We start from the raw sequence: 24,508 nt of genomic DNA on the forward strand, positions 1-24,508 counted from the left end.
TCAACAAATTAACCTTTTAATAGGGACCCAAACAAGTTTTGCATTGAATATTGAACAAGCAAGGCTTATATAACTTTATAGTGACATGCAAAATCAAGTTTCAAATAATAATAATTAAAAAATATCAATGGCATATCAAATACAATTTAAATAAAAATAGAATGCCTCTTTTCTATTTGCAGCCTTCTGAGGTAAATATCAACATTAAAGGCCTACTGAAAGCCACTACTACCGACCACGCAGTCTGATAGTTTATATATCAATGATGAAATCTTAACATTGCAACACATGCCAATACAGCCGGGTTAACTTATAAAGTGCAATTTTAAATTTCCCGCTAAACTTCCGGTTGGAAACGTCTATGTATGATGACGTATGCGCGTGACGTCACGACGGCAACGGAAGTATTCGTACCCAATGTGTCACCATACAAACAGCTCTGTTTTCATCGAACAATTCCACAGTATTTTGGACATCTGTGTTGGTGAATCTTTTGCAATTTGTTTAATGAACAATGGAGATTGCAAAGAAGAAAGTTGTAGGCGGGATCGGTGTATTAGCGGCTGGCTGTAGCAACACAACAAGGAGGACTTACTTGGATAGCAGACGCCTAGCCGATGCTAGCCGCCAACCGCACGGATGATCGGGTGAAGTCCTTCGTCGCGCCGTCGATCGCTGGAACGCAGGTGAGCACGGGTGTTGATGAGCAGATGAGGGCTGGCTGGCGTAGGTGGAGCGCTAATGTTTTTATCATAGCTCTGTGAGGTTGCTAAGTTAGCTTCAGCGTCGTTAGCAACAGCATTGTTAAGCTTTGCCAGGCTGAGAATTAATAACCGTGTAGTTACATGTCCATGGTTTAATAGTATTGTTGATCTTCTGTCTATCCTTCCAGTCAGGGATTTATTTATTTTGTTTCTATCTGCATTTGAGCCAGATGCTATCACGTTAGCTCCGTAGCTAAAGAGCTTCGCTGATGTATTGTCGTGGAGATAAAAGTCACTGTGAATTTCCATTTCGCGTTCTCGACTCTCATTATAAGAGGATATAGTATCCGAGGTGGTTTAAAATACAAATCCGTGATCCACAATAGAAAAAGGAGAGTGTGTGGAATCCAATGAGACCTTGTACCTAAGTTACGGTCAGAGCGAAAAAAGATACACCCTGCACTGCCTCTCTAGTTCTTCACTCTAACGTTCCTCATCCACGAATCTTTCATCCTCGCTCAAATTAATGGGGTAATCGTCGCTTTCTCGGTCCGAATCTCTCTCGCTCCGTTGTAAACAACGGGGAATTGTAAGGAATCCTTCCTCCTGTGACGTCACGCTACTTCCGGTATAGGCAAGGCTTTTTTTTTTATCAGCGACCAAAAGTTGCGAACTTTAGCCTTTCAGCAAAAATATGGCAATATCGCGAAATGATCAAGTATGACACATAGAATGGATCTGCTATCCCCGTTTACATAAAAAAAATTCATTTCAGTAGGCCTTTAACTTTTTCCACAGACTAATAAATTTGAAAATAAAATAACAATGAATAAAACAACCATTCAGGACTTTAAACTGCTCAGTTTGCAACACACTGATCTAATCTGATGTGCCCAAGCCAGATACCTGCCATATTTTATTGGATGCTAGTTCATTAATGTCGGGGCTCAGGCTTTGAGCTGACGCAACCTTTATTATCGAACGAAGGTGTTCATCAGTCATTATATCTCGTAGTCCACCCGGACCACAGTCTTGGGGGCGTGCCTTAAAGGTAACTGCCTTTAACGTACTGTGCTTTAAATGCACTGCCTTTAACGTACTCTACGAACTATCGTCACGTCCGCTTTTCATCCATTCTAACATCGTTCAGACCCGGTCACAAGATATGTGCGGCTTCTGCACGCACACACAAGTGAATGCAAGTCATACTTCATCAACAGCGATACAGGTTACACTGAGGGTGCCAGTATAAAAAACTTTAACACTGTTAGAAATATACGCCACACTGTGAATCCACACCAAACAAGAATGACAAACACATTTGGGGAGAACATCCGCACCGTAACACAACATAAACACAACAGAACAAATACCCAGAACCCTTTGCAGCACTATTTGTTCTGTTGTGTTTATGTTGTGTTACGGTGCGGATGTTCTCCCCAAATGTGTTTGTCATTCTTGTTTGGTGTGGATTCACAGTGTGGTGCATATTTCTAACAGTGTTAAAGTTTTTTATTCGGCTACCCTCAGTGTAACTTGTATCGCTGTTGATCAAGTATGCCTTGCATTCACTTGTGTGTGCGTGCAGAAGCCGCACATGTTATGTTACTGGGCCAGCACTCGTTGGACTGGATGAAAAGCAGACGGGACGATTTTCGGGAGGGGCGCTGAAGTTTGGAAGACTCCCGGGAGGGTTGGCAAGTATTAGAATTAGCGGTGAATGCGGTGTTACCGCGGCACCACCGCAATATATAATTGGCGGGCCAGCTTTAGTGTTAATTTGATATTGCCTCAAGGGCCAAGTGAAATTACACGGCCAGAGTTTGACACCCATGTTTTAGAGTAACGCAAATGAACCGACTCAAGACCAAAAAAAAGCCTCACTTTCTTCAACATGTTTGTGCATTTTGGCCAACTTGCGGTAATGCACAGGGACCTACAAAACCCAAAAGCAGTGAAGTTGTCACATTGTGTAAATGGTAAATAAAAAGAGAATACAATGATTTGCAAATCCTATTCAACTTATATTCAATTGAATAGACTGCAAAGACAAGATATTTCATGTTAGAACTTCATTTTTTTTTTGCAAATAATCATGAACTTAGAATTTAATGGCAGCAACACATTACAAAAAAGTTGGCACAGGGGCATTTTTACCACTGTGTTACATGGCTTTTCCATTTAACAACACTCTGTAAAGGTTTGGGAACTGAGGAAACACATTTTTGAAGTGGAATTATTTCCCATTCTTGCTTGATTTACAGCTTAAGTTGTTCAACAGTCTCCCTTCTGCTATTTTAGGCTTCATATTGCACCACACATTTTCAATGGGAGACAGGTCTGGACTACAGGCAGGCCAGTCTAGTACCCGCACTCTTTTACTATGAAGTTGTAACACGTGCAGAATGTGGCTTGGCATTGTCTTGCTGAACCAAGCAGGGGCGTCCATGAAAAAAGACGTTGCCTCTATGTACCTTTCAGCATTAATGGCGCCTTCACAGATGTGTAAGTTACCCATGTCTTGGGCAATAATACACCCCCATACCATGCACATATACTTTACGCCTATAACAATCCGGATGGTTCTTTTCCTCTTTGATCCGGAGGACACGACGTCCACAGTTTCCAAAACCAATTTGAAATGTGGACTCGTCAGACCACAAAACACTTTTCCACTTTGCATCAGTCCATTTTAAAAGAGGTCGGGCCCTACGAATCCGGCGGCATTTCTGGGTGTTGTTCGCTTTGCATAGTAGAGTTTTAACTTGCACTTCCAGATGTAGTGACAAACTGTAGTTACTGACAGTGGTTTTATGAAGTGTTCCTGAGCCCATGTGGTGATATCCTTTACACACTGATGTCGCTTTTTGATGCAGTACCGCCTGACGGATCGAAGGTCACGGGCTTTGCCGCTTACGTGCAGTGATTTCTCCAGATTCTCTGAAACTTTTGATGATATTACGGACCGTAGATGGTGAAATCCCTAAATTCCTTGCAATAGCTCGTTGACAAATGTTATTAGAACAATTTGCTCACACATTTGTTGACAAAGTGGTGACCCTCGCCCCCATCCTTGTTTGTGAATGACTGAGCATTTAATGGAAGCTGCTTTTATACCCAATCATGGCACCCACCTGTTCCCAATTAGCCTGTTCACCTGTGGGATGTTCCAAATAAGTGTTTGATGAGCATTCCTCAACTTTATCACTCTTTTTTGCCACTTGTGCCAGCTTTTTTGAAACATGTTGCAGGCATCAAATTCCAAATGAGCTAATATTCACAAAAAAATAACAAAGTTTACCAGTTGGAACATTAATTATCTTGTCTTTGCAGTCTTTTCATTTGAATATAGTTTGAAAAGGATTTGCAAATCATTGTATTCTGTTTTTATTTACCATTTAAACAACGTGACAACTTCACTGCTTTTGGGTTTTGTACATTAAATATATACTTACAGTATGTATTAGAGCTGGGACTCTCTATTACGATTTAGGTGCTACGATTTGATTAAAAATCGATTATTGATGCATCTTTAATTTATGTATATTGATGCAGTTTTGCATTTCTTTTCGTTTCACTATATAAGCATTTGTCACTTGGAACTTTAAAAAACAGTCTATTTGTAACAAGGAACAATGAAATTAATTCCCACATTTATTAAATGAATGGAAATGTGTGCAAAACTGGAACGTAAGTGCCCTAAAATAAAGGAGCTGGTCGGTTCTCTCGGTGTGGTGGCTCGCTGCAGTCAGACAATTTTAGAACTGTCTGCATTACTTTTATTTACAATAAATATATCGATTATTGACGTTCAGTTTATTATAATCATCCATGTCCGAATTGCGACGCATCAAAAAATCGATTATTTCCCCCACCATGACAGAGGTTCTTGGATGTTTTTTAGAGCGCTTTATAGGTGGAAAAGACCTTTGGCTCCATTGTTAGCTGACTATTGCTAGCGTTTATTTATGAGTTAGAAAACATTTTTTAAAAAAAGGAAAAACTTGTGTTCTTGTCTTACATAAAGATTGTGAATGATAGGTAAAAAAACAACAAAAAAACATGCAGTTCCCCTTTAAGAAGCCAGAACAATATTGAATGTTTATTCTGCCAAATTAAGTACATTGTGTGTATTTATTACTTTCATTAAAACTTGGTTACAAAAAATGTGTATGAAAGTACTTTTTGAGCACAATTTTTGGTCAGAATAACGGTTGCATAAAATGTTGATATCGCTACATCCCTATTGACACATAGCGATAACATGGCAATGTGTCTGGTACCTTGTTCGATTCAAGAACTCCTTCATTCCGCACTCGCCATACAGCAATAGATGTCTATTACCGGACGGACACCTTCTACAAACCCCGTTTCCATATGAGTTGGGAAATTGTGTTAGATGTAAATATAAACGGAATACAATGATTTGCAAATAATTTTCAACCCATATTCAGTTGAATATGCTACAAAGACAACATATTTGATGTTCAAACTGATAAACTTTTTTTTTTTGTGCAAATAATCATTTACTTTAGAATTTGATGCCAGCAACACGTGACAAAGAAGTTGGGAAAGGAGGCAATAAATACTGATAAAGTTGAGTAATGCTCATCAAACACTTATTTGGAACATCCCACAGGTGTGCAGGCTGATTGGGAACAGGTGGGTGCCATGATTGGGTATAAAAGTAGATTCCATGAAATGCTCAGTCATTCACAAACAAGGATGGGGCGAGGGTCACCACTTTGTCTACAAATGCATGAGCAAATTGTTGAACAGTTTAAGAAAAACCTTTCTCAACCAGCTATTGCAAGGAATTTAGGGATTTCACCATCTACGCTCCGTAATATCATCAAAGGGTTCAGAGAATCTGGAGAAATCACTGCACGTAAGCAGCTAAGCCCGTGACCTTCCATCCCTCAGGCTGTACTGCATCAACAAGCGACATCAGTGTGTAAAGGATATCACCACATGGGCTCAGGAACACTTCAGAAACCCACTGTCAGTAACTACAGTTGGTCGCTACATCTGTAAGTGCAAGTTAAAACTCTCCTATGCAAGGCGAAAACCGTTTATCAACAACACCCAGAAACGCTGTCGGCTTCGCTGGGCCTGAGCTCATCTAAGATGGACTGATACAAAGTGGAAAAGTGTTCTGTGGTCTGACGAGTCCACATTTCAAATTGTTTTTGGAAACTGTGGATGTCGTGTCCTCCGAACCAAAGAGGAAAAGAACCATCCGGATTGTTATAGGCGCAAAGTGTAAAAGCCAGCATGTGTGATGGTATGGGGGTGAATTAGTGCCCAAGACATGGGTAACTTACACATCTGTGAAGGCACCATTAATGCTGAAAGGTACATACAGGTTTTGGAGCAACATATGTTGCCATCCAAGCAACGTTACCATGGACGCCCCTGCTTATTTCAGCAAGACAATGCCAAGCCACGTGTTACATCAACGTGGCTTCATAGTAAAAGAGTGCGGGTACTAGACTGGCCTGCCTGTAGTCCAGACCTGTCTCCCATTGAAAATGTGTGGCGCATTATGAAGCCTAAAATAGCACAACAGAGACCCCCGGACTGTTGAACAACTTAAACTGTACATCAAGCAAGAATGGGAAAGAATTCCACCTGAGAAGCTTCAAAAATGTGTCTCCTCAGTTCCCAAACGTTTACTGAGTGTTGTTAAAAGGAAAGGCCATGTAACACAGTGGTGAACATGCCCTTTCCCAACTACTTTGTCACGTGTTGCAGCCATGAAATTCTCAGTTACTTATTTGCAAAAAAAAAAAAAAAGTTTATGAGTTTGAACATCAAATATCTTGTCTTTGTAGTGCATTCAACTGAATATGGGTTGAAAAGGATTTGCAAATCATTGTATTCCGTTTATATTTACATCTAACACAATTTCCCAACTCATATGGAAACGGGGTTTGTATGTTAGCTACATCTCTTTGTTTATAATGTCTATTTTCTGCTGGATTTACTCTCTATTTTATGCTGCAGCTGTTACATATACTGTAATATTGTACATGGTAATTGTTATACATTGTATATATGATATAAACTTAATATAATATATCAGTATATATCCTATACCGTACATATATTATGTAAATATTATGTATTTTAGTCTATTTTATACCTGCACTGTCCTTTCCATCTTTTCCATCATTTGTAACTGAGCTACTGTGTGGAACAATTTCCCTTGTGGATCATTAAAGTTTGTGTAAGTCTAAGTCTACCTGCTGTGATGTGCCGTGACGTGTTGTTTGTTTTTCCGGTCATCAGACACCTGTACCGGGTCTCTCCTCGACTGCGGTGGACACTGGCATCCTGTCCGCTCTCCTGCCAGGACAAGCCACCTTCACCTTGTTCCTGTTCTCGGCTGACGGAGGCCCGGTTGCAGGCATCGGCGTTATTCTCCCCTTCTCCGGCACGGGTAAGGCAAAAAAAAAAGAAAAAAAGGTTTCCGTTCAAAAAAGTTATGGAAAAAAAGGCCAATTTGTTACATAAGATGTGGGGGGAAAAGAGGAAGTTGCGTGTAAAGCAAAAGACTTTCACCATAAACTGAAGGTTTGTTAGGAGGAAGTGGTTTGGTGGTCATGTGTCATCCTGACATGGCAACATCTCATCCAATCCATATTTATCCCTAAGTCAGTTTTTTTTACTGGCCTTTGACATATCAGACTATAAAAATGGGACCCATTACCTCCCTGCTTGGGGGTTAAATCACCAAAAATGATTCCCGGGCGTGGCCACCGCTGCTGCCCACTGCTCCCCTCACTTCCCAGGGGGTGAGGGTGTGTGTCACTGGTACTTTAACTTTATTGGGAAAATCAAATTAATTCTTTATTAATGAAGTATATTTTTAAATATTACTAGGGATTGATGTTTTTTTACCACTACAACAAAACTAAAAAACCCAAAAGCAGTGAAGTTGTCACGTTGTTTAAATAGTAAATAAAAAGAGAATACAATGATTTGCAAATCCTTTTCAACTTATATTCAATTGAATAGACTGCAAAGACAAGATATTTCATGTTCCATCTGAAAAACGTACATTTGTTTTGCAAATAATCATTAAGTTAGAATTTAATGGCAGCAACACATTGCAAAAAAGTTGGCACAGGGGCATTTTTACCACTGTGTTACATGGCCTTTCCTTTTAACAACACTCAGTAAAGGTTTGGGAACTGAGGAGACACATTTTTGAAGTGGAATTATTTCCCATTCTTGCTTGATGAACAGCTTAAGTCTGGGGTGTCCAAACTTTTTCCACTGAGGGCCGCACACTGACAAATCAAAGCAAGCGGGGGCCATTTTGATATTTTTTATTTTAAAAACCAATATAATATATATATATATAACAAATATACATTCAGGCCTCCACTCAGGCTTGATCCCGGGGACCCCAAAGGGTTTTGGTCAAAAAAATATAAAAAATGTGTCATTATTCAGTATTGTTATTTTTATTATTATTCAAGTTTTAAATCTCTAGATCAACATTAGGTCTATCTGTCAATATAATGTTTTTAAAGATTTAAGTTGTATGCTCTTTTTGTCAAAGAAAACCCTGTTTTTTTATGGAAAAAACACAAAATATGCAAAATTTTCACCGAATAATTTTTTTTAAGTGGAATAATTGAGATTATATAATAATTTGAGCCATAAAAAGGTCAATAATTCATAACACCATTGATTTTAATTCATTATTATTTTTTGAGCAATGACACTTAAAAACAAATCACACTAAAATTATTGGGGATCCAAAAGGGTCCCCAATAATAAGTTATACATTTTTTTTTTTACTGTTTACTTTTAACACAATAATCTCAAGATCAACTTCAGATCTATCCATCAAATATAAGTTTTATTGTTGTTTATGTTATTTGTTTGTTCGTTTTAGGCCTTTCTTTTTAAAAAAAAACAGCTCAGTTTTTTATATGGCAAACACAAAATATGCTACATTTTCCCCCCAAAATATCTCAAAGTGGAATATTTAATGTGACGTTTTGGAGCCTTTTTAACAGGTCAATAATTCATAATGACATTGATTTTGATTCATTATTATTTTTTAAAGAAAGAAACAGCCTGCATGGCAGCTTTGTGTTATTACAGTAAACATTGCAACATATTCTTTGTTTGCTCTTTTATACCACTTTTTACGTTTTAAAAATGTTTCAATCGTATTTTTAAAATGTGCTGTGGGGCCGTTAAAGAATGACCTACCGGCCGCACTTTGGACACCCCTGGCTTAAGTTGTTCAACAGTCTGGGGTCTCCGTTGTGCTATTTTAGGCTTCAATATGGTATGTTGCAATCATTCCACCTCAAAATTTTGTGTATATTACTGTAAATGGAAAAACAGTACTGCTGTTTTTATGGTTAAAAAAAGGCAGCTCAGTTGCCAGAATTTTACTGTAAAATGTACATCTGTTTTTTTTTACTGTAAATAAAAAACCCTGCAATTTTACAGTAACATTTTGGCACCTTAGCTGCCAGTTTGTTTGTTTGTTTTTTAATGCAAATCAACAACTGCAGATTTTCCGGTGTATTACTGTAAATGCCGAAACGGCACCACAGTTTATTACAGTAAAAAAATAGTTTTTTTCATTTGGAGAAAAATGCTGTAAAAACCACAGAAAATTTCACAATTTTACCATGAAATCTACTGCTACTTTTATATTGCACAATTTGATGGATACCTTGCTTTGAAATCGTTATTATTTGTATTTATTTCTATTTTAAAAATGGTTTGATTGTTTGAACATATATTTTTGCATAATTAGACAATATTTGAGTTAACATAATTTGCGATTACATGGCGTACATATATTTTTTTTCTCCCAAAAGAGAAACAAAGAATACATTTAATAAGAAGAGTTACAGTACTTTATTGATACATATTACTTGAGTTTGACACCTGTGACCTATATCATGAATGCACCAAATGTTTGCTGATCTAATCTCTTCCCTGTCTTAGACCCAATGCCTGGAGCTTGTAACACCAACTTCAGCCTGAACGCTGACCCCAACATCCACCTCCACTACAACCTCTACCAGACCACCATCCGCTTTGCAGCAGCCAACCTGGGTCACGAGAGGTAACGTGCTCCGCTAACTCCTGTTTTTTTTCTTTGTAACAATCCCATGATCAGTCGCTTCCCTTTCCTCCCTAACCCATTTAGCTGGTAGTACTCGCTGTAAGACTTCTCAGGAATGTCTGCAACTGTCACAAACGCGTTTGCTTGTTGGCTTCTTTGCCTCCCAAATGTGTGTGCAGCAGCAACAACACACTGCCGGATTGTTGCGTCGCAGCCACACTGGAGCGCATCTGTGAAAGCCACGTATTATTCTCTCTCCCCCCCAGTCCAATGCCGCTTGTTACACACTGACGCCATTTTGTGTTACGGATGCTGTTTTCCAGCTCCGAACCAAGCGTCTCGGGGTCAATAATGTGGATTGTTGGTCATAGCTTGCCATAAACGGGATTAGACGACAGGGCTGAAAACTGTGTCGCGATATAAGTGTTTTATGCAAAACCCAAAAGCAGTGAAGTTGGCACGTTGTGTAAATGGTAAATAAAAAGAGAATACAATGATTTGCAAATCCTTTTCAACTTATATTCAATTGAATAGACTGCAAAGACAAAATATTTCATGTTCACACTGAGAAACGTTGTTACTTTTTGCAAATATTAGCTCATTTGGAATTTGATGTGACAAAAAAGGAATGCTCATCAAAGACTTATTTGGAACATCCCACAGGTGAACAGGCTAATTGGGAACAGGTGGGTGCCATGATTGGGTATAAAAGTAGATTCCATGAAATGCTCAGTCATTCACAAACAAGGATGGGGCGAGGGTCACCACTTGGTCAACAAATGCGTGACCAAATTGTTGAACAGTTTAAGAAAAACCTTTCTCAACCAGCTATTGCAAGGACTTTAGGGCTGTCACCAGCTACGGTCCATAATATCATCAAAAGGTTCAGAGAATCTGCAGAAATCACTGCACGTAAACGAAAACCAACCGTGAATGCCCGTGACCTTCGATCCCTCAGGCGGTACTGCATCAAAAAGCAGCATCGACGTGTAAAGGATATCACCACATGGGCTCAGGAACACTTCAGAAAATCACTGTCAGTAACTACAGTTGGTCGCTACATCTGTAAGTGCAAGTTAAAACTCTGCTATGCAAAGCGAAAGCCATTTATCAACAACACCCAGAAACGCCCCCGGCTTCGCTGGGTCCGAGCTCATCTAAGATGGACTGATGCAAAGTGGAAAAGTGTTCTGTGGTCTGACGAGTCCACATTTCAAATTTTTTGTGGAAACTGTGGACGTTGTGTCCTCCGAACCAAAGAGGAAAAGAACCATCCAGACTGTTCTAGGTGCAAAGTGTAAAAGCCAGCATGTGTGATGGTATGGGGGTGTATTAGTGCCCAAGGCATGGGTAACTTACACATCTGTGAAGGCACCATTAATGCTGAAAGGTACATACAGCTTTTGGAGCAACATATGTTGCCATCCAAGCAACGTCTTTTTCATGGACGCCCCTGCTTATTTCAGCAAGACAATGCCAAGCCACGTGTTACAACAGCATGGCTTCGTAGTAAACGAGTGCGGGTACTAGACTGGCCTGCTTGTAGTCCAGACCTGTCTCCCATTGAAAATGTGTGGCGCATTATGAAGCCTAAAATACCACAACGGAGACCCCCGGACTGTTGAACAACTTAAGCTGTACATCAAGCAAGAATGGGAAAGAATTCCACTTGAAAAGCTTAAAAAATGTGTCTCCTCAGTTCCCAAACGTTTACTGAGTGTTGGTAAATGTGACAACTTTTTTGCAATGTGTTGCTGCCATTAAGTTAATGATTATTTGCAAAAAAAATTACGTTTCTCAGTTCAAACATAAAAAATCTTGTCTTTGCAGTCTATTCAATTGAATATAAGTTGAAAAGGATTAGCAAATCATTGTATTCTCTTTTTATTTACGAATTACACAACGTGACCACTTCACTGGTTTTGGGTTTTGTATATTATTTGTCATTTTTATGACCCATGAAAAATAAGAAAAATACATTAAATGTAAACATTTCGATTTCAAATCAGAAAGGAAAGGAAATGTCAACACAAGCAATGGCAACAAAATTGTAAAATCACATTAGAAAATACATGTTTGTAGTCATACAAATGATTAGAACATTTCAGCATTATGTTTGTTTAACTTACAGTAAGTTTGTTTATCCTTTATAATAATTATTATTCCTGACCTAACCGTTTTTACCAAATTTGTATTCTTTTTTTTTTTTTTTACAATGATATTGTATTGTGCCTTATTACTGTGACAAAATTGTATCGTGAGATTTTGATATTGTTACATCCCTACTTATTAATAATGATTATAAATATCAACTTTTCAACTCTTTCTTGTTCCATTGTATTTGTTGAATTTTATTTCTACAACGTGCCAATGAAAATGCGTTGTGGGCTGCAGTTGCCTCGTGAGCCACACTTTGGACACACCTGGTGTAATGTCATAATTACTACAAACCCTGCTATACACTGTTTTAATTATCGTATTTTCCGGACTATAGAGCGCACCGGTATATAAGCCGCACCCACTAAATTTGAGAAAAATAGCATGTATTTCCATATATTAGTTGCACCGGACTATAAGTCGCAGATATATATGTTGTGAAATGAGTTATTTACACATAAATATTCTGTAAATGTTTATTTACATACCTTCAATGTTGTCAAATGGTGTCTGTAACACGGCAGTAAAACGGCGGATCAAACAAAACAGAAGTCATGGTCATGGACCCACGAGCTGCGCAAGCTAGCTCTCCAATCAGCTAAACAGACTAAATAACTCCACGGTGACGTTTTGGTGAATTTACTGAGGAATTTGTGAAACTGAAACAATACAAAAAGAATGCCATTGTAAGTTAATAATACTAACACAGACACTCGGAATCCTGTTAGAATATTAACTCATGCTAACGACGCACGCTTGATTACATTACGATAGCACGTACAAATATGCATGAAAACACTCCTACAGACATCACACATGGGACGCTTTAGTAAGTAAGAATTGTTTTAGTTATATTGTAAAACTTACAAACGTTGCTTGGAGTGACAAATGAAGAATCCATACGTGTAGTAACGCTATGGACGGCTAGAAGACAGAACGGCACTTCTCCTTCCGGTTCAAAGCTTTAAACAGCAGGAAACAATTGCAGGCATTCACCCAGCAGCACCTGCAGTGAGCGAACTCGTCCAAAAGATGGCGCCATAGCACAAACCGTCACACACCATTTAATTTGCATGTGTTTAATGAAAACTATTTAAGAAAAATCCATAATACACTTGTGATTAAGGGCTACCGTATTTTTCGGACTATAAGTCGCAGTTTTTTTCATAGTTTGCCCGGGGGTGCGACTTATACTCAGGAGTGACTTATGTGTGAAATTATTAATACATTACTGTAAAATATCAATAAAATTATTTAGCTCATTCACGTAAGAGACTAGACGTATAAGATTTCATGGGATTTAGCGATTAGGAGTGACAGATTGTTTGTTAAATGTATAGCATGTTCTATATGTTATAGTTATTTGAATGACTCTTACCATAATATGTTACGTTAACATACCAGGCACGTTCTTAGTTGGTTATTTATGCCTCATATAACGTACACTTATTCAGCCTGTTGTTCACTATTCTTTATTTATTTTAAATTGCCTTTCAAATGTCTATTCTTGGTGTTGGCTTTTATCAAATAAATTTCCCCAAAAAATGCGACTTATACTCCAGTGCGACTTATATATGTTTTTTTTTCTTTCTTTATTATGCATTTTCGGCCGGTGCGACTTATACTCCGAAAAATACGGTATATAAAAATAAACTTTGATTGATAAATTAGCCGCACCGTTTCAAAAGCCGCCGAGTTCAAAGCGTAAGAAAAAATGAGCGGCTTCTTGTCCGGAGTTTATGGAAAATCTAGAATCCTTTTTAGGACCAATTAAGTGAAATTGACCAATTTCCTGCAGCTCAGTAGTTAGTTGGGAGTCTTCTTCATCCTAATAATAAACAGTTTAAGAGTTAACCGCACTGTTAAAATTAGAGATGTCCGATAATATCGGACTGCCGATATTATCTGCCGATAAATGCTTTAAATTGTAATATCGGAAATTATCGGTATCGGTTTCAGAAAGTAAAATTTATGACTTTTTAAAACGCCGCTGTGTACACGGACGTAGGGAGAAGTACAGAGCACCAATAAACCTTAAAGGCACTGCCTTTGCGTGCCGGCCCAATCACATAATATCTACGACTTTTTACACACACACAAGTGAATGCAATGCATACTTGGTCAACAGCCATACAGGTCACACTGAGGGTGACCGTATAAACAACTTTAACACTGTTACAAATATGCGCCACCCTGTGAACCCACACCAAACAAGAATGACAAACACATTTCGGGAGAACATCCGCACCGTAACACAACATAAACACAACAGAACAAATACCCAGAACCCCTTGCAGCACTAACTCTTCCGGGACGCTACAATACACCCCCTCCAGCCCCCCGCCCACCTCTACCTCCTCATGTCCCAAATTCCAAGCTGCTGTTTTGAGGCATGTTAAAAAGAATAATGCACTTTGTGACTTCAATAATAAATATGGCAGTGCCATGTTGGCATTTTTTTTTCCATAACTTGAGTTGAATTATTTTGGAAAACCTTTTTACATTGTTTAATGCATCCAGCGGGGCATCACAACAAAATTAGGCATAATAATGTGTTAATTCCACGACTGTATATATCGGTATCGGTTGATATCGGAATCGGTAATTAAGAGTTGGACAATATCGGAATATTGGATATCTCTAGTTAAAATAAATATTTTCATAGCGGTGTTGGCTTACTGCGCCACTAAAGCACACATGCCTTAGCGCATGCGGCTCTTTAGTGCCGCCCTAGTGGCTCCCTGGAGCATTTTTAAAAAAGGATGAAAATGGAAAAAGATGGGGGGGAAATATTTTTTTTTGTTTTAGAATGTTTTTTGTTTGAGGACAAACATGACACAACCCTTCCCAATTGTTAGAAAGCCCACTGTTTAATATGTTTGTGTACATGCTTCAGTATTTGGTGAAAATCGTTTTGTCCTACCGTACTCATTTTCGGCGGTTCTTGAACTCACCATAGTGTGGACTGTGACGCAACAGTTTGTTTACATGTAAAATCTTCCACTCCTCCTTTGTCTCATTTTGTCCACCAAACGTTTTATGCTGTGGGTGAATGCACAAAGGTGCGCTTTGTTGACATCATTGACTTGTTGGAGTGCTAATAAGGCATATTTGGTCAGTGCATGACTGCAAGCTAATCAATGCTAACATGCTATTTAGGCTAGCTGTATGTACATAGTGCATCATAATGTGTAGGTATATTTGAGCTCATTTAATATCCTTTATTTTTATCCTCTTTATATATAATTTAGTTTTGCGTGGACCCCGACTCAAACAAGTTGAAAAACTTATTCGGGTGTTACAATTTAGTGGTCAATTGTGCGGAATATGTACTGTACTGTGCAATCTACTAATAAAAGTTTCAATCAATAAATGTCTCATGACACATTATCTGTATGTAATATTGGCTGCATTTCAGATAGTTGTTTGTGTGCCATGTTGTTCCAGACCACAGCAAACATTACTTAGCTTGCTAAAGATTGTGAAAAAAATCTATTAAAAGAAGACAGCCTGCCGTTTCCTTTAACTTGGACACACACATCTATACATTTGGCCATTAAAAGCCAGTAATTTCCAGGAGTTATCTCACCCTCTGGGTAGTAATGGTTTCTAATGTTGTAGAAATGTGTAGAATAAATATTACATTTCAACATTTCTGTCAACGAAGATTTGCTTCAGCCTGCGACAGTTGTTTTGATAGTAGGCTAATATAGCTAATATAGACACTTAAATCATGTGTTGCCTTCATTATAACACTTATATACGGCTTTTCATTTTTTGCGGCTCCAGACAGATTTGTATTTTTGGTCCAATATGGCTCTTTCAACGTTTTGGGTTGCCGACCTGTGGCGGTGGGGGTGTGGCTATGGGCGTGGCTATGGGCGTGATCACCATGAAATCATTGAGTAATTTGCATAATTTACTACAATGATTTGATTTTCTCTAAAAAGGCTCAAAAAATGTATACTTACTAATTAATAATAACAGTTTTGTTTTAAACGTCCATCCATCCATCCATCCATTTTACAATATAATTACAACACTTTATGTACATATTTATATACAGATTTGAACAATAAGTTATTCACTGAAATATATTTATTAATTGTGGTTCTTACAAAAAATATATCTTATAAAATATAAAAGCTAAAATGTCTCAAAGCTCTGCCCCTTTTATTAGTGCATACTAAATAATTAAATTTAGCCTACTACTACAACCATATTATTTACCAGCAACATAAAGTGAAACAGAGGCAGAGGTGTCCTGCCACAGTCAGTAACAAATAAACAGAAAACAGTAGTGGTGGTAGATAAACACAGAGCTTCATCAAACATCTGATCCACTGAACAAAGAGCTCCAAAAATCTTGAACTTTAGACTGCCATCAGTTTTACTCCCTACACTTAACCATGTGTTTCCTACTGCCTGCAGACTTTGCACCCTTTGTTATATACACATGTTGTGTTTCTAATATAAATACATTTAATAAAGTCAAATACAAATAAGGCAACAAGAGAAGTATCCTACACTTCTCTTTTGTAAAGTAAATCTGAACAGCCGATATGGGCATCTACATCAACTATATGATTTGCCTGAGAAGCTAGAGAGGACAAAAAAATAAAAAATAAAATAAAAAAAATATATATATTTTTTTTTTTTAATTTTTTTTTTTTTTTAATTTTTTTTTTGTGGCGGATGTATTTCTTTCGTGGCGGGCCGCCACAAATAAATGAATGTGTGGGAAACCCTGCACATGCACTTTGAATCATGTATAAAAGTTATGTCCTCCTTTGGCCAATCAGGGGCAGCGCTCCTCCCTCCTGCGACACGCCTACATGGGTCGACACGCGCTGGCGGCTGCAGTACGACATCTACCAGTACTTCCTGCCACAGACCGACCTATCTGAGTGCAGCCTGTTCCGCGGTTTGCAGGCCGTGGCGGATGTCGACGGCGTGACGGAGAACGCCAAACTGGTGAGGAGTAATCCCAACAACGACTCGGGGAACACACGCAAACTCACCCGTTTCTTCTCCCTCTCTCTTTCACTCCCTCGCAGATTTTGACGCTGTCGTCAAGCGATGTGAGGATGGCGATCTTCAACTCCATCCCCGGCCAGGGCGTCATCTACTCCGTCGTCGTTCGAGACCCCGTCCTCAACACGTCGGCCTCTTACGTCCCGGTGCACACGTATGCCTGCACTTTCAACTCCAAGATGGACAGCTGCCAAACTCTTGGTAGGAAATGAAACCTTTTCACCTACAAAACAAAAGTGAAGAAAACAATGTGTTGTTTTTTTGAGGAAGTCAGGAATAGCACATTTTGGAGCGCTCAGCTTTTTGAAGCATGTTCTTTGGTGTCACATGCGCGAGAAGTACTGATCTGGCTCGTCACGAAAATCTGTTACTTGTAAACCAATCCCGAGTGCCTGAAAAGGAGTTTTGTTCATTGACAAGGCGAGTGGCGTGCTGATACGCAGGATGGACTCATGTCCAGGAGGAAAGAGGTTTTTTCCTTCGTGTAACGTATTTTCCGGACTTTAAGGCGCACTCAAAATCCTTTCATTTTCTCAAAACTCGACAGTGCGCCTTATAACCCGGTGCGCCTAATGCAAGGAATCATTTTGGTTGTGCTTACCGACCTCGAAGCTATTTTATTTAATTGTTTTATTAAATCAACATAAAAAACACAAGATACACTTACAATTAGTGCACCAACCCAAAAAACCTCCCTCAACCATTTACCTCACTCATTCACACAAAAGGGTTGTTTCTTTCTGTTATTAATATTCTGGTTCCTACATTATGTATCAATAAAATCTGCAAGGGATACAGTCCGTAAGCACACATGATTGTGCGTGCTGCTGGTCCACTAATAGTACTAACCTTTAACAGTTAATTTTACTCATTTTCATTAATTACTAGTTTCTATGTAACTGTTTTTATATTGTTTTACTTTCTTTTTTATTCAAGAAAATGTTTTTTATTTATCTTATTTTTAATTTTTTAATTTTTTTTAAAAAGGACTTTATCTTCACCAGACCAGGTTGTCAATGAAATTAGATTATTTAAAGGGTTCTTAAAACCAGGTCCAGTCCAGATTATGTCCAGGTCGGGCTCAGCAACACACACCTTCATTTATGTACACTCAAAATTAGGGAACTCAACAACAGATTGCATATAATCTGTAAACAAAATTACATTTTCAAAATAGGCATTTGAGGACTTCCCATCTTTTTTGGCATCATTATCGGTTTCAACCATATAACTTTCTAAAGTAAAAAAAATACTAAATACATGTTTTAAAGAAAGTAATACTAAGTGAATATATGTTTTTGGCCTTAAATCTAAACCTTTTACCATCCATCCATCCATTTTCTACCGCTTATTCCCTTTGGGGTCGCGGGGGGCGCTGGAGCCTATCTCAGCTACAATCGGGCGGAAGGAGTACTATAATTAAATTCACTAAATCATGACTTTCAATGAATAACGATGCTATTTTATTTGTTACATGGTGAAATAAGTGTGAACAGTAGATGGCAGTCACACATAAGAGATACGTGATACGTGTAGACTGCAATATGATGGTAGTCACACATAAGAGATACGTGTAGACTGCAATATGACTCAAGTAAACAACACCAAAATGTTATATGTTCCATTGAAAATATAGAATACTACACACGGTGCTCAAAAATCTATCAAAATGTTTTAGTAGGACTTTGGTAAGCTATGTAGCCACACCGCTTGATGGATTGTACTGTGCTTCAACTTAGGAGTATTATTATGGTGTGTGTATAAGGTAAGATATATTATCTGGCGTTTTGTTTAGCAATATTATGCAAAAGCAACTTTTCTTACCTTCTAGTACTTGCTGATCAGTATTTGGGATCTGCATGAATTCTGAAAAATTTGCGCGCGTCCGCCTTTGTAGTCCGATCTAACACCGTAGTCGATAAGTTTCTTCTTGTTCACTATCTTCTTGTTATGTGACATTCATCCTCCGCTGTTGCCATTTCTAATATAAAGTAGTGTAAAGTTCTTACTTATATCTGTCAGTAAACTCGCCATGAAAGCGCTAAATCATACCGGTGTAGTGAGTTTACATTATTCACCCAAGGAACTTTAGTTATTAGAGAGTTCCGGTCGGACGGTTTTTCACGGGACACATTTCCGGCGTTGCTGTTGCACTAGCGAGCCACGGATGAGAAGATGCTGCTCCGTTATTGATTGAAGTAAAGTCTGAATGTCATTAAAACAGTTAGCGCCATCTTTTGACACTTTTTCCACTCCCGTCCTTGCACGCTACACCGCTACAACAAAGATGACGGGGAGAAGACGCTGTCGAAGGTGAGCCACGTAAATAAGACCTCCCAAAAAACGGCGCATCCTGAAGCGACTGTCAGAAAGTGACTTGAAGATGATGTGTAAAACATCATCTATGCAACATTTTGAGCAAATAACCACCATTACATGTTATGTAGACCACAAGGAAGTCTTTTACATTTAGAAAAAGATAATAATAATAATATGACTTCTTTAATGCGCCCTATAATCAAGTGCACCTTATATATGAAAAAAGATCAAAAATAGACCATTCATCGGCAGTGCACCTTATAATCCGGTGCGCCCTATGGTCCGGAAAATACGGTAATCATTCAAACTGGGACACCACCATTAAAAAGTCAATTCACTCCACTTTAGTTATATAGCTCCTTTCAATAAACAATACAAGTTTCACAAAGTGCTGCGCAGGAGTTAAAACATACATTCATAAGCAGGATGAAACTAAGGCCAGTCAATTGTATAAAACATTTAACTATAAAGAGAATAAATACACTACCGTTCAAAAGTTTGGGGTCACCCAAACAATTTTGTGGTATAGCCTCCATTTCTAAGAACAAGAATAGACTGTCCAGTTTCAGATGAAAGTTCTCTTTTTCTGGCCATTTTGAGCGTTTAATTGACCCCACAAATGTGATGCTCCAGAAACTCAATCTGCTCAAAGGAAGGTCAGTTTTGTAGCTTCTGTAACGAGCTAAACTGTTTTCAGATGTGTGAACATGATTGCACAAGGGTTTTCTAATCATCAATTAGCCTTCTGAGCCAATGAGCAAACACATTGTACCATTAGAACACTGGAGTGATAGTTGCTGGAAATGGGCCTCTATACACCTATGTAGATATTGCACCAAAAACCAGACATTTGCAGCTAGAATAGTCATTTACCACATTAGCAATGTATAGAGTGTATTTCTTTAAAGTTAAAACTAGTTTAAAGTTATCTTCATTGAAAAGTACAGTGCTTTTCCTTCAAAAATAAGGACATTTCAATGTGACCCCAAACTTTTGAACGGTAGTGTACATAAAAGAAAATAGAGTAAAATCACAAGCCTTCATCGAGCACATTAACTCAAGTTCTCATGTGAGGATGACAAAGACAGGAAGTTGGCTTTTTTCGGACCGTGGTGTCCACATTGGAGGAAACGGGGGTTTACCCAAAACCCACACATACCGACCAATACCTACGTTTTGACGCGCACCTCCCACCGGAAAACAAACTTGAGTGTTATCAGAACCCAACAACACAGTGCTGATAATGTTCCTACCAGCCCAGAGGCCAAAGAGAAAGAGCATAGGCGTTTGAGGGAAGCCTTCAAAAAGCTGTGGTTACCCCAGCTGGTCGTCTGTGAAAAGTGCATCCAGTTCCAGAAAAAACAAGAACAGAGTGGATGAGGAGGGAAAAGGTGACAAACATATTGTCATTCCATATGTATCAGGTCTATCTGAGAAACTCAGAATAATTTTTAGTAACACTTTAGTATGGGGAACATATACTTAATTTAGAGTTATTTGGACACTAAGGGAACATATAAGGGTTAGGGTTAGGGTTACTAACAAGCAATAATTCTGAGGTTACCGAATTTTTAACCAACACAACATTCCAGTACACTTCAGAGCAGGCAACTCCCTGAGACATAGACCGGTGCATCCGAAAGACCCCAAACCCCCAAAAACTATCTGGTGTATGCTATCCAGTGTAATGATGAATGCACTGATTCATATATTGGGGGAACAAAACAACCACTAAGACGACGCACAGCATAGACGGGCTAACTTTTCAGGCCAAGACTCAGATGTCTACCTGCACCTCAGTGAGAAACTACTCCTTTGACAACAAACATGTACAGGAAGGACGGATGGTACCAAAGAGGAGTGAGGAAGGCCATCTATGTCAAAGTTGAAAAACTGTGACACCACCTGTCTCCCACACACAACACTGTCCTTTCAACCATTCCTAAAAGACTCTGCAATTTAATAATAATGGATTAGATTTTATATTGCGCTTTTCTATTGTTAGATACTCAAAGCGCTCACAGAGAATTGGGAACCGATCATTCATTCACACCTGGTGGTGGTAAGCTACATTTGTAGCCACAGCTGCCCTGGTGTAGACTGACGGAAGCGGGGCTGCCAGTTTGCACCTACGGCCCCTCCGACCACCACCTATCATTCATTCATCATTCATTCACCAGTGTAAGCGGCACCGGGGGAAAGGGTGACCAATGTAAATCTAAGACTAGATGTGACCAATCTAAGTCTAAGACTAGATGTGACCAGTCCAAGTCGAAGACTCCATCTGACCAATCCAAGTCGAAGACTCCATCTGACCAATCCAAGTCGAAGACTCCATCTGACCAATCCAAGTCGAAGACTCCATCTGACCAATCCAAGTCTAAGACTCCATCTGACCAATCCAAGTCTAAGACTCCATCTGACCAATCCAAGTCTAAGACTCCATCTGACCAACCCAAGTCTAAGACTAGATGTGACCAATCCAAGTCTAAGACTCCATCTGACCAATCCAAGTCTAAGACTAGATGTGACCAATCCAAGTCTAAGACTAGATGTGACCAATCCAAGTTTAAGACTAGATGTGACCAATCCAAGTCTAAGACTAGATGTGACCAATCCAAGTCTAAGACTAGATGTGACCAGTCTAAGACTAGATGTGACCAGTCCAAGTCTAAGACTAAATGTGATCAATTCAAGTCTAAGACTCCATCTGACCAATCCAAGTCGAAGACTCCATCTGACCAATCCAAGTCGAAGACTCCATCTGACCAATCCAAGTCGAAGACTCCATCTGACCAATCCAAGTCGAAGACTCCATCTGACCAGTCCAAGTCCAAGACTAGATGTGACCAATCCAAGTCTAAGACTCCATCTGACCAATCCAAGTCTAAGACTCCATCTGACCAATCCAAGTCTAAGACTCCATCTGACCAATCCAAGTCTAAGACTCCATCTGACCAATCCAAGTTGAAGACTCCATCTGACCAATCCAAGCCGAAGACTAAATGTGACCAATCCAAGTCTAAGACTCCATCTGACCAATCCAAGTCTAAGACTCCATCTGACCAATCCAAGTCGAAGACTCCATCTGACCAATCCAAATCTAAGACTAGATGTGACCAATCCAAGTCTAAGACTAGATGTGACCAATCCAAGTCTAAGACTAGATGTGACCAGTCTAAGACTAGATGTGACCAGTCTAAGACTAGATGTGACCAGTCCAAGTCGAAGACTCCATCTAACCAATCCAAGTTGAAGACTCCATCTGACCAATCCAAGTCTAAGACTCCATCTGACCAATCCAAGTCCAAGACTAGATGTGACCAATCCAAGTCTAAGACTCCATCTGACCAATCCAAGTCTAAGACTCCATCTGACCAATCCAAGTCTAAGACTCCATCTGACCAATCCAAGTCTAAGACTCCATCTGACCAATCCAAGTCGAAGACTCCATCTGACCAATCCAAGCCGAAGACTAAATGTGACCAATCCAAGTCTAAGACTCCATCTGACCAATCCAAGTCTAAGACTCCATCTGACCAATCCAAGTCGAAGACTCCATCTGACCAATCCAAATCTAAGACTAGATGTGACCAATCCAAGTCTAAGACTAGATGTGACCAATCCAAGTCTAAGACTAGATGTGACCAATCCAAGTCTAAGACTAGATGTGACCAGTCTAAGACTAGGTGTGACCAGTCTAAGACTAGGTGTGACCAGTCTAAGACTAGATGTGACCAATCTAAGTCTAAGACTAGATGTGACCAGTCCAAGTCGAAGACTAAATGTGATCAATCCAAGTCGAAGACTAAATGTGATCAATCCAAGTCGAAGACTCCATCTGACCAATGCAAGTCGAAGACTCCATCTGACCAATGCAAGTCTAAGACTAGATGTGACCAATCCAAGTCTAAGACTCCATCTGACCAATCCAAGTCCAAGACTAGATGTGACCAATCCAAGTCCAAGACTCCATCTGACCAATCCAAGTCCAAGACTCCATCTGACCAATCCAAATCTAAGACTCCATCTGACCAATTCAAGTCCAAGACTAGATGTGACCAATCCAAGTCTAAGACTAGATGTGACCAATCCAAGTCTAAGACTCCATTTGACCAATCCAAGTCTAAGACTCCATTTGACCAATCCAAGTCCAAGACTAGATGTGACCAATCCAAGTCCAAGACTGGATGTGACCAATCCAAGTCTAAGACTAGATGTGACCAATCCAAGTCTAAGACTCCATTTGACCAATCCAAGTCTAAGACTCCATCTGACCCAGACCTGGGCATTCTGCGGCCCGCGGGCCGCATCCGGCCCTTTGTGCGTCCCTGTCCGGCCCGCGTGAGGGCAATTATAAATTACAAATTAAAAAAAAAAAAGTATCTATGTCGAGTGTGCAATACAACGGTGCTGCTTTTGTTTTGAAAATCGTTATTTGTATTACTTCCGTGTGGACGTATGCGTGTGCGTGATTGTGAGTGAATGTGAACAGCTGCAATCACAAATTACAAAATAAAGTTGAAAAAACATCTATGTCGTGCGCGCAATACAACTGTGCTGCTTTTATTTTGAAAAGTATTATTTATGGGCGTGTGTCTGTGTGTAACCTGTGAGTGAAGGTGCACATGCAGCGACAAGTGATGCACGGTTTACACCCGAGACGCTAAAAAGAGAAAAGTTGATGAAGAATGGCGTGTTTCCAACAAGACGTGGACTGCAAAGCAACGTTCCCTCTAAGGTGCGTGCCTGCGCAATTGCGCACTGCTTAAGCGTCCGCTGCGCGCAGCAAATATATGCCGCGCACCAAATCAAATCCCATCTGAATTCTAAACAAAATAAACATATTTATTCTATGTAATTTTGCAATGCAACTTTGAGTGACAGTGACAACAAACGGCCCTAACGGTGTTCGTCAACACCGTTCAATTATTGTAACGTCTATCGAGATGCTTCGAGGACAGGAATTATATCGATCACTTTATTGAGCAAAACTGTTTATATTCGGCCATAACCACACCAAAAACATGAGTAAAACAATTCAATCTCGAAAAACTAGTCATTTTCTGCCGTACAAACCAGGCCAAAACCAACTTGTCATCTGTCACCAACACGCATAGCACTAAACCACTGGTGCGTTTATGGCCACACAAAAAGTCGGACAACTCAAACACCACACAAAGTTACA

The 24,508-nt window shown here is 39.3% G+C and overlaps 1 protein-coding gene and 1 long non-coding RNA gene across 3 annotated transcripts in view; one reads left to right on the forward strand and one right to left on the reverse strand.

The window, feature by feature from the left end:
- The window catches only part of tm7sf3 (transmembrane 7 superfamily member 3), a 70,054-nt gene that overhangs the window by 25,620 nt on the left and 19,926 nt on the right, over positions 1-24,508 (forward strand). Inside the window, exons 3-6 of the mRNA XM_062066283.1 lie at positions 6,996-7,146; positions 9,690-9,810; positions 16,770-16,941; positions 17,025-17,202. Of these exons, the coding sequence (XP_061922267.1) occupies positions 6,996-7,146; positions 9,690-9,810; positions 16,770-16,941; positions 17,025-17,202 (622 nt within the window). The remainder of the gene's footprint in view (positions 1-6,995; positions 7,147-9,689; positions 9,811-16,769; positions 16,942-17,024; positions 17,203-24,508) is intronic.
- Positions 1-24,508, reverse strand: part of LOC133662358 (uncharacterized) — a 62,176-nt gene that overhangs the window by 16,492 nt on the left and 21,176 nt on the right. Inside the window, exons 3-4 of one of the 2 annotated variants that reach the window (XR_009828096.1) lie at positions 16,989-17,224; positions 6,950-7,132 (exon numbers count right to left, since the gene is read on the reverse strand). This is a non-coding gene — a long non-coding RNA (uncharacterized LOC133662358). The remainder of the gene's footprint in view (positions 1-6,949; positions 7,133-16,988; positions 17,225-24,508) is intronic. The other variant, XR_009828097.1, reaches the window with a different exon arrangement.

The sequence above is a fragment of the Entelurus aequoreus genome, linkage group LG12 (genome assembly GCF_033978785.1).
Source record: "Entelurus aequoreus isolate RoL-2023_Sb linkage group LG12, RoL_Eaeq_v1.1, whole genome shotgun sequence".
Taxonomy (NCBI): domain Eukaryota; kingdom Metazoa; phylum Chordata; class Actinopteri; order Syngnathiformes; family Syngnathidae; genus Entelurus; species Entelurus aequoreus.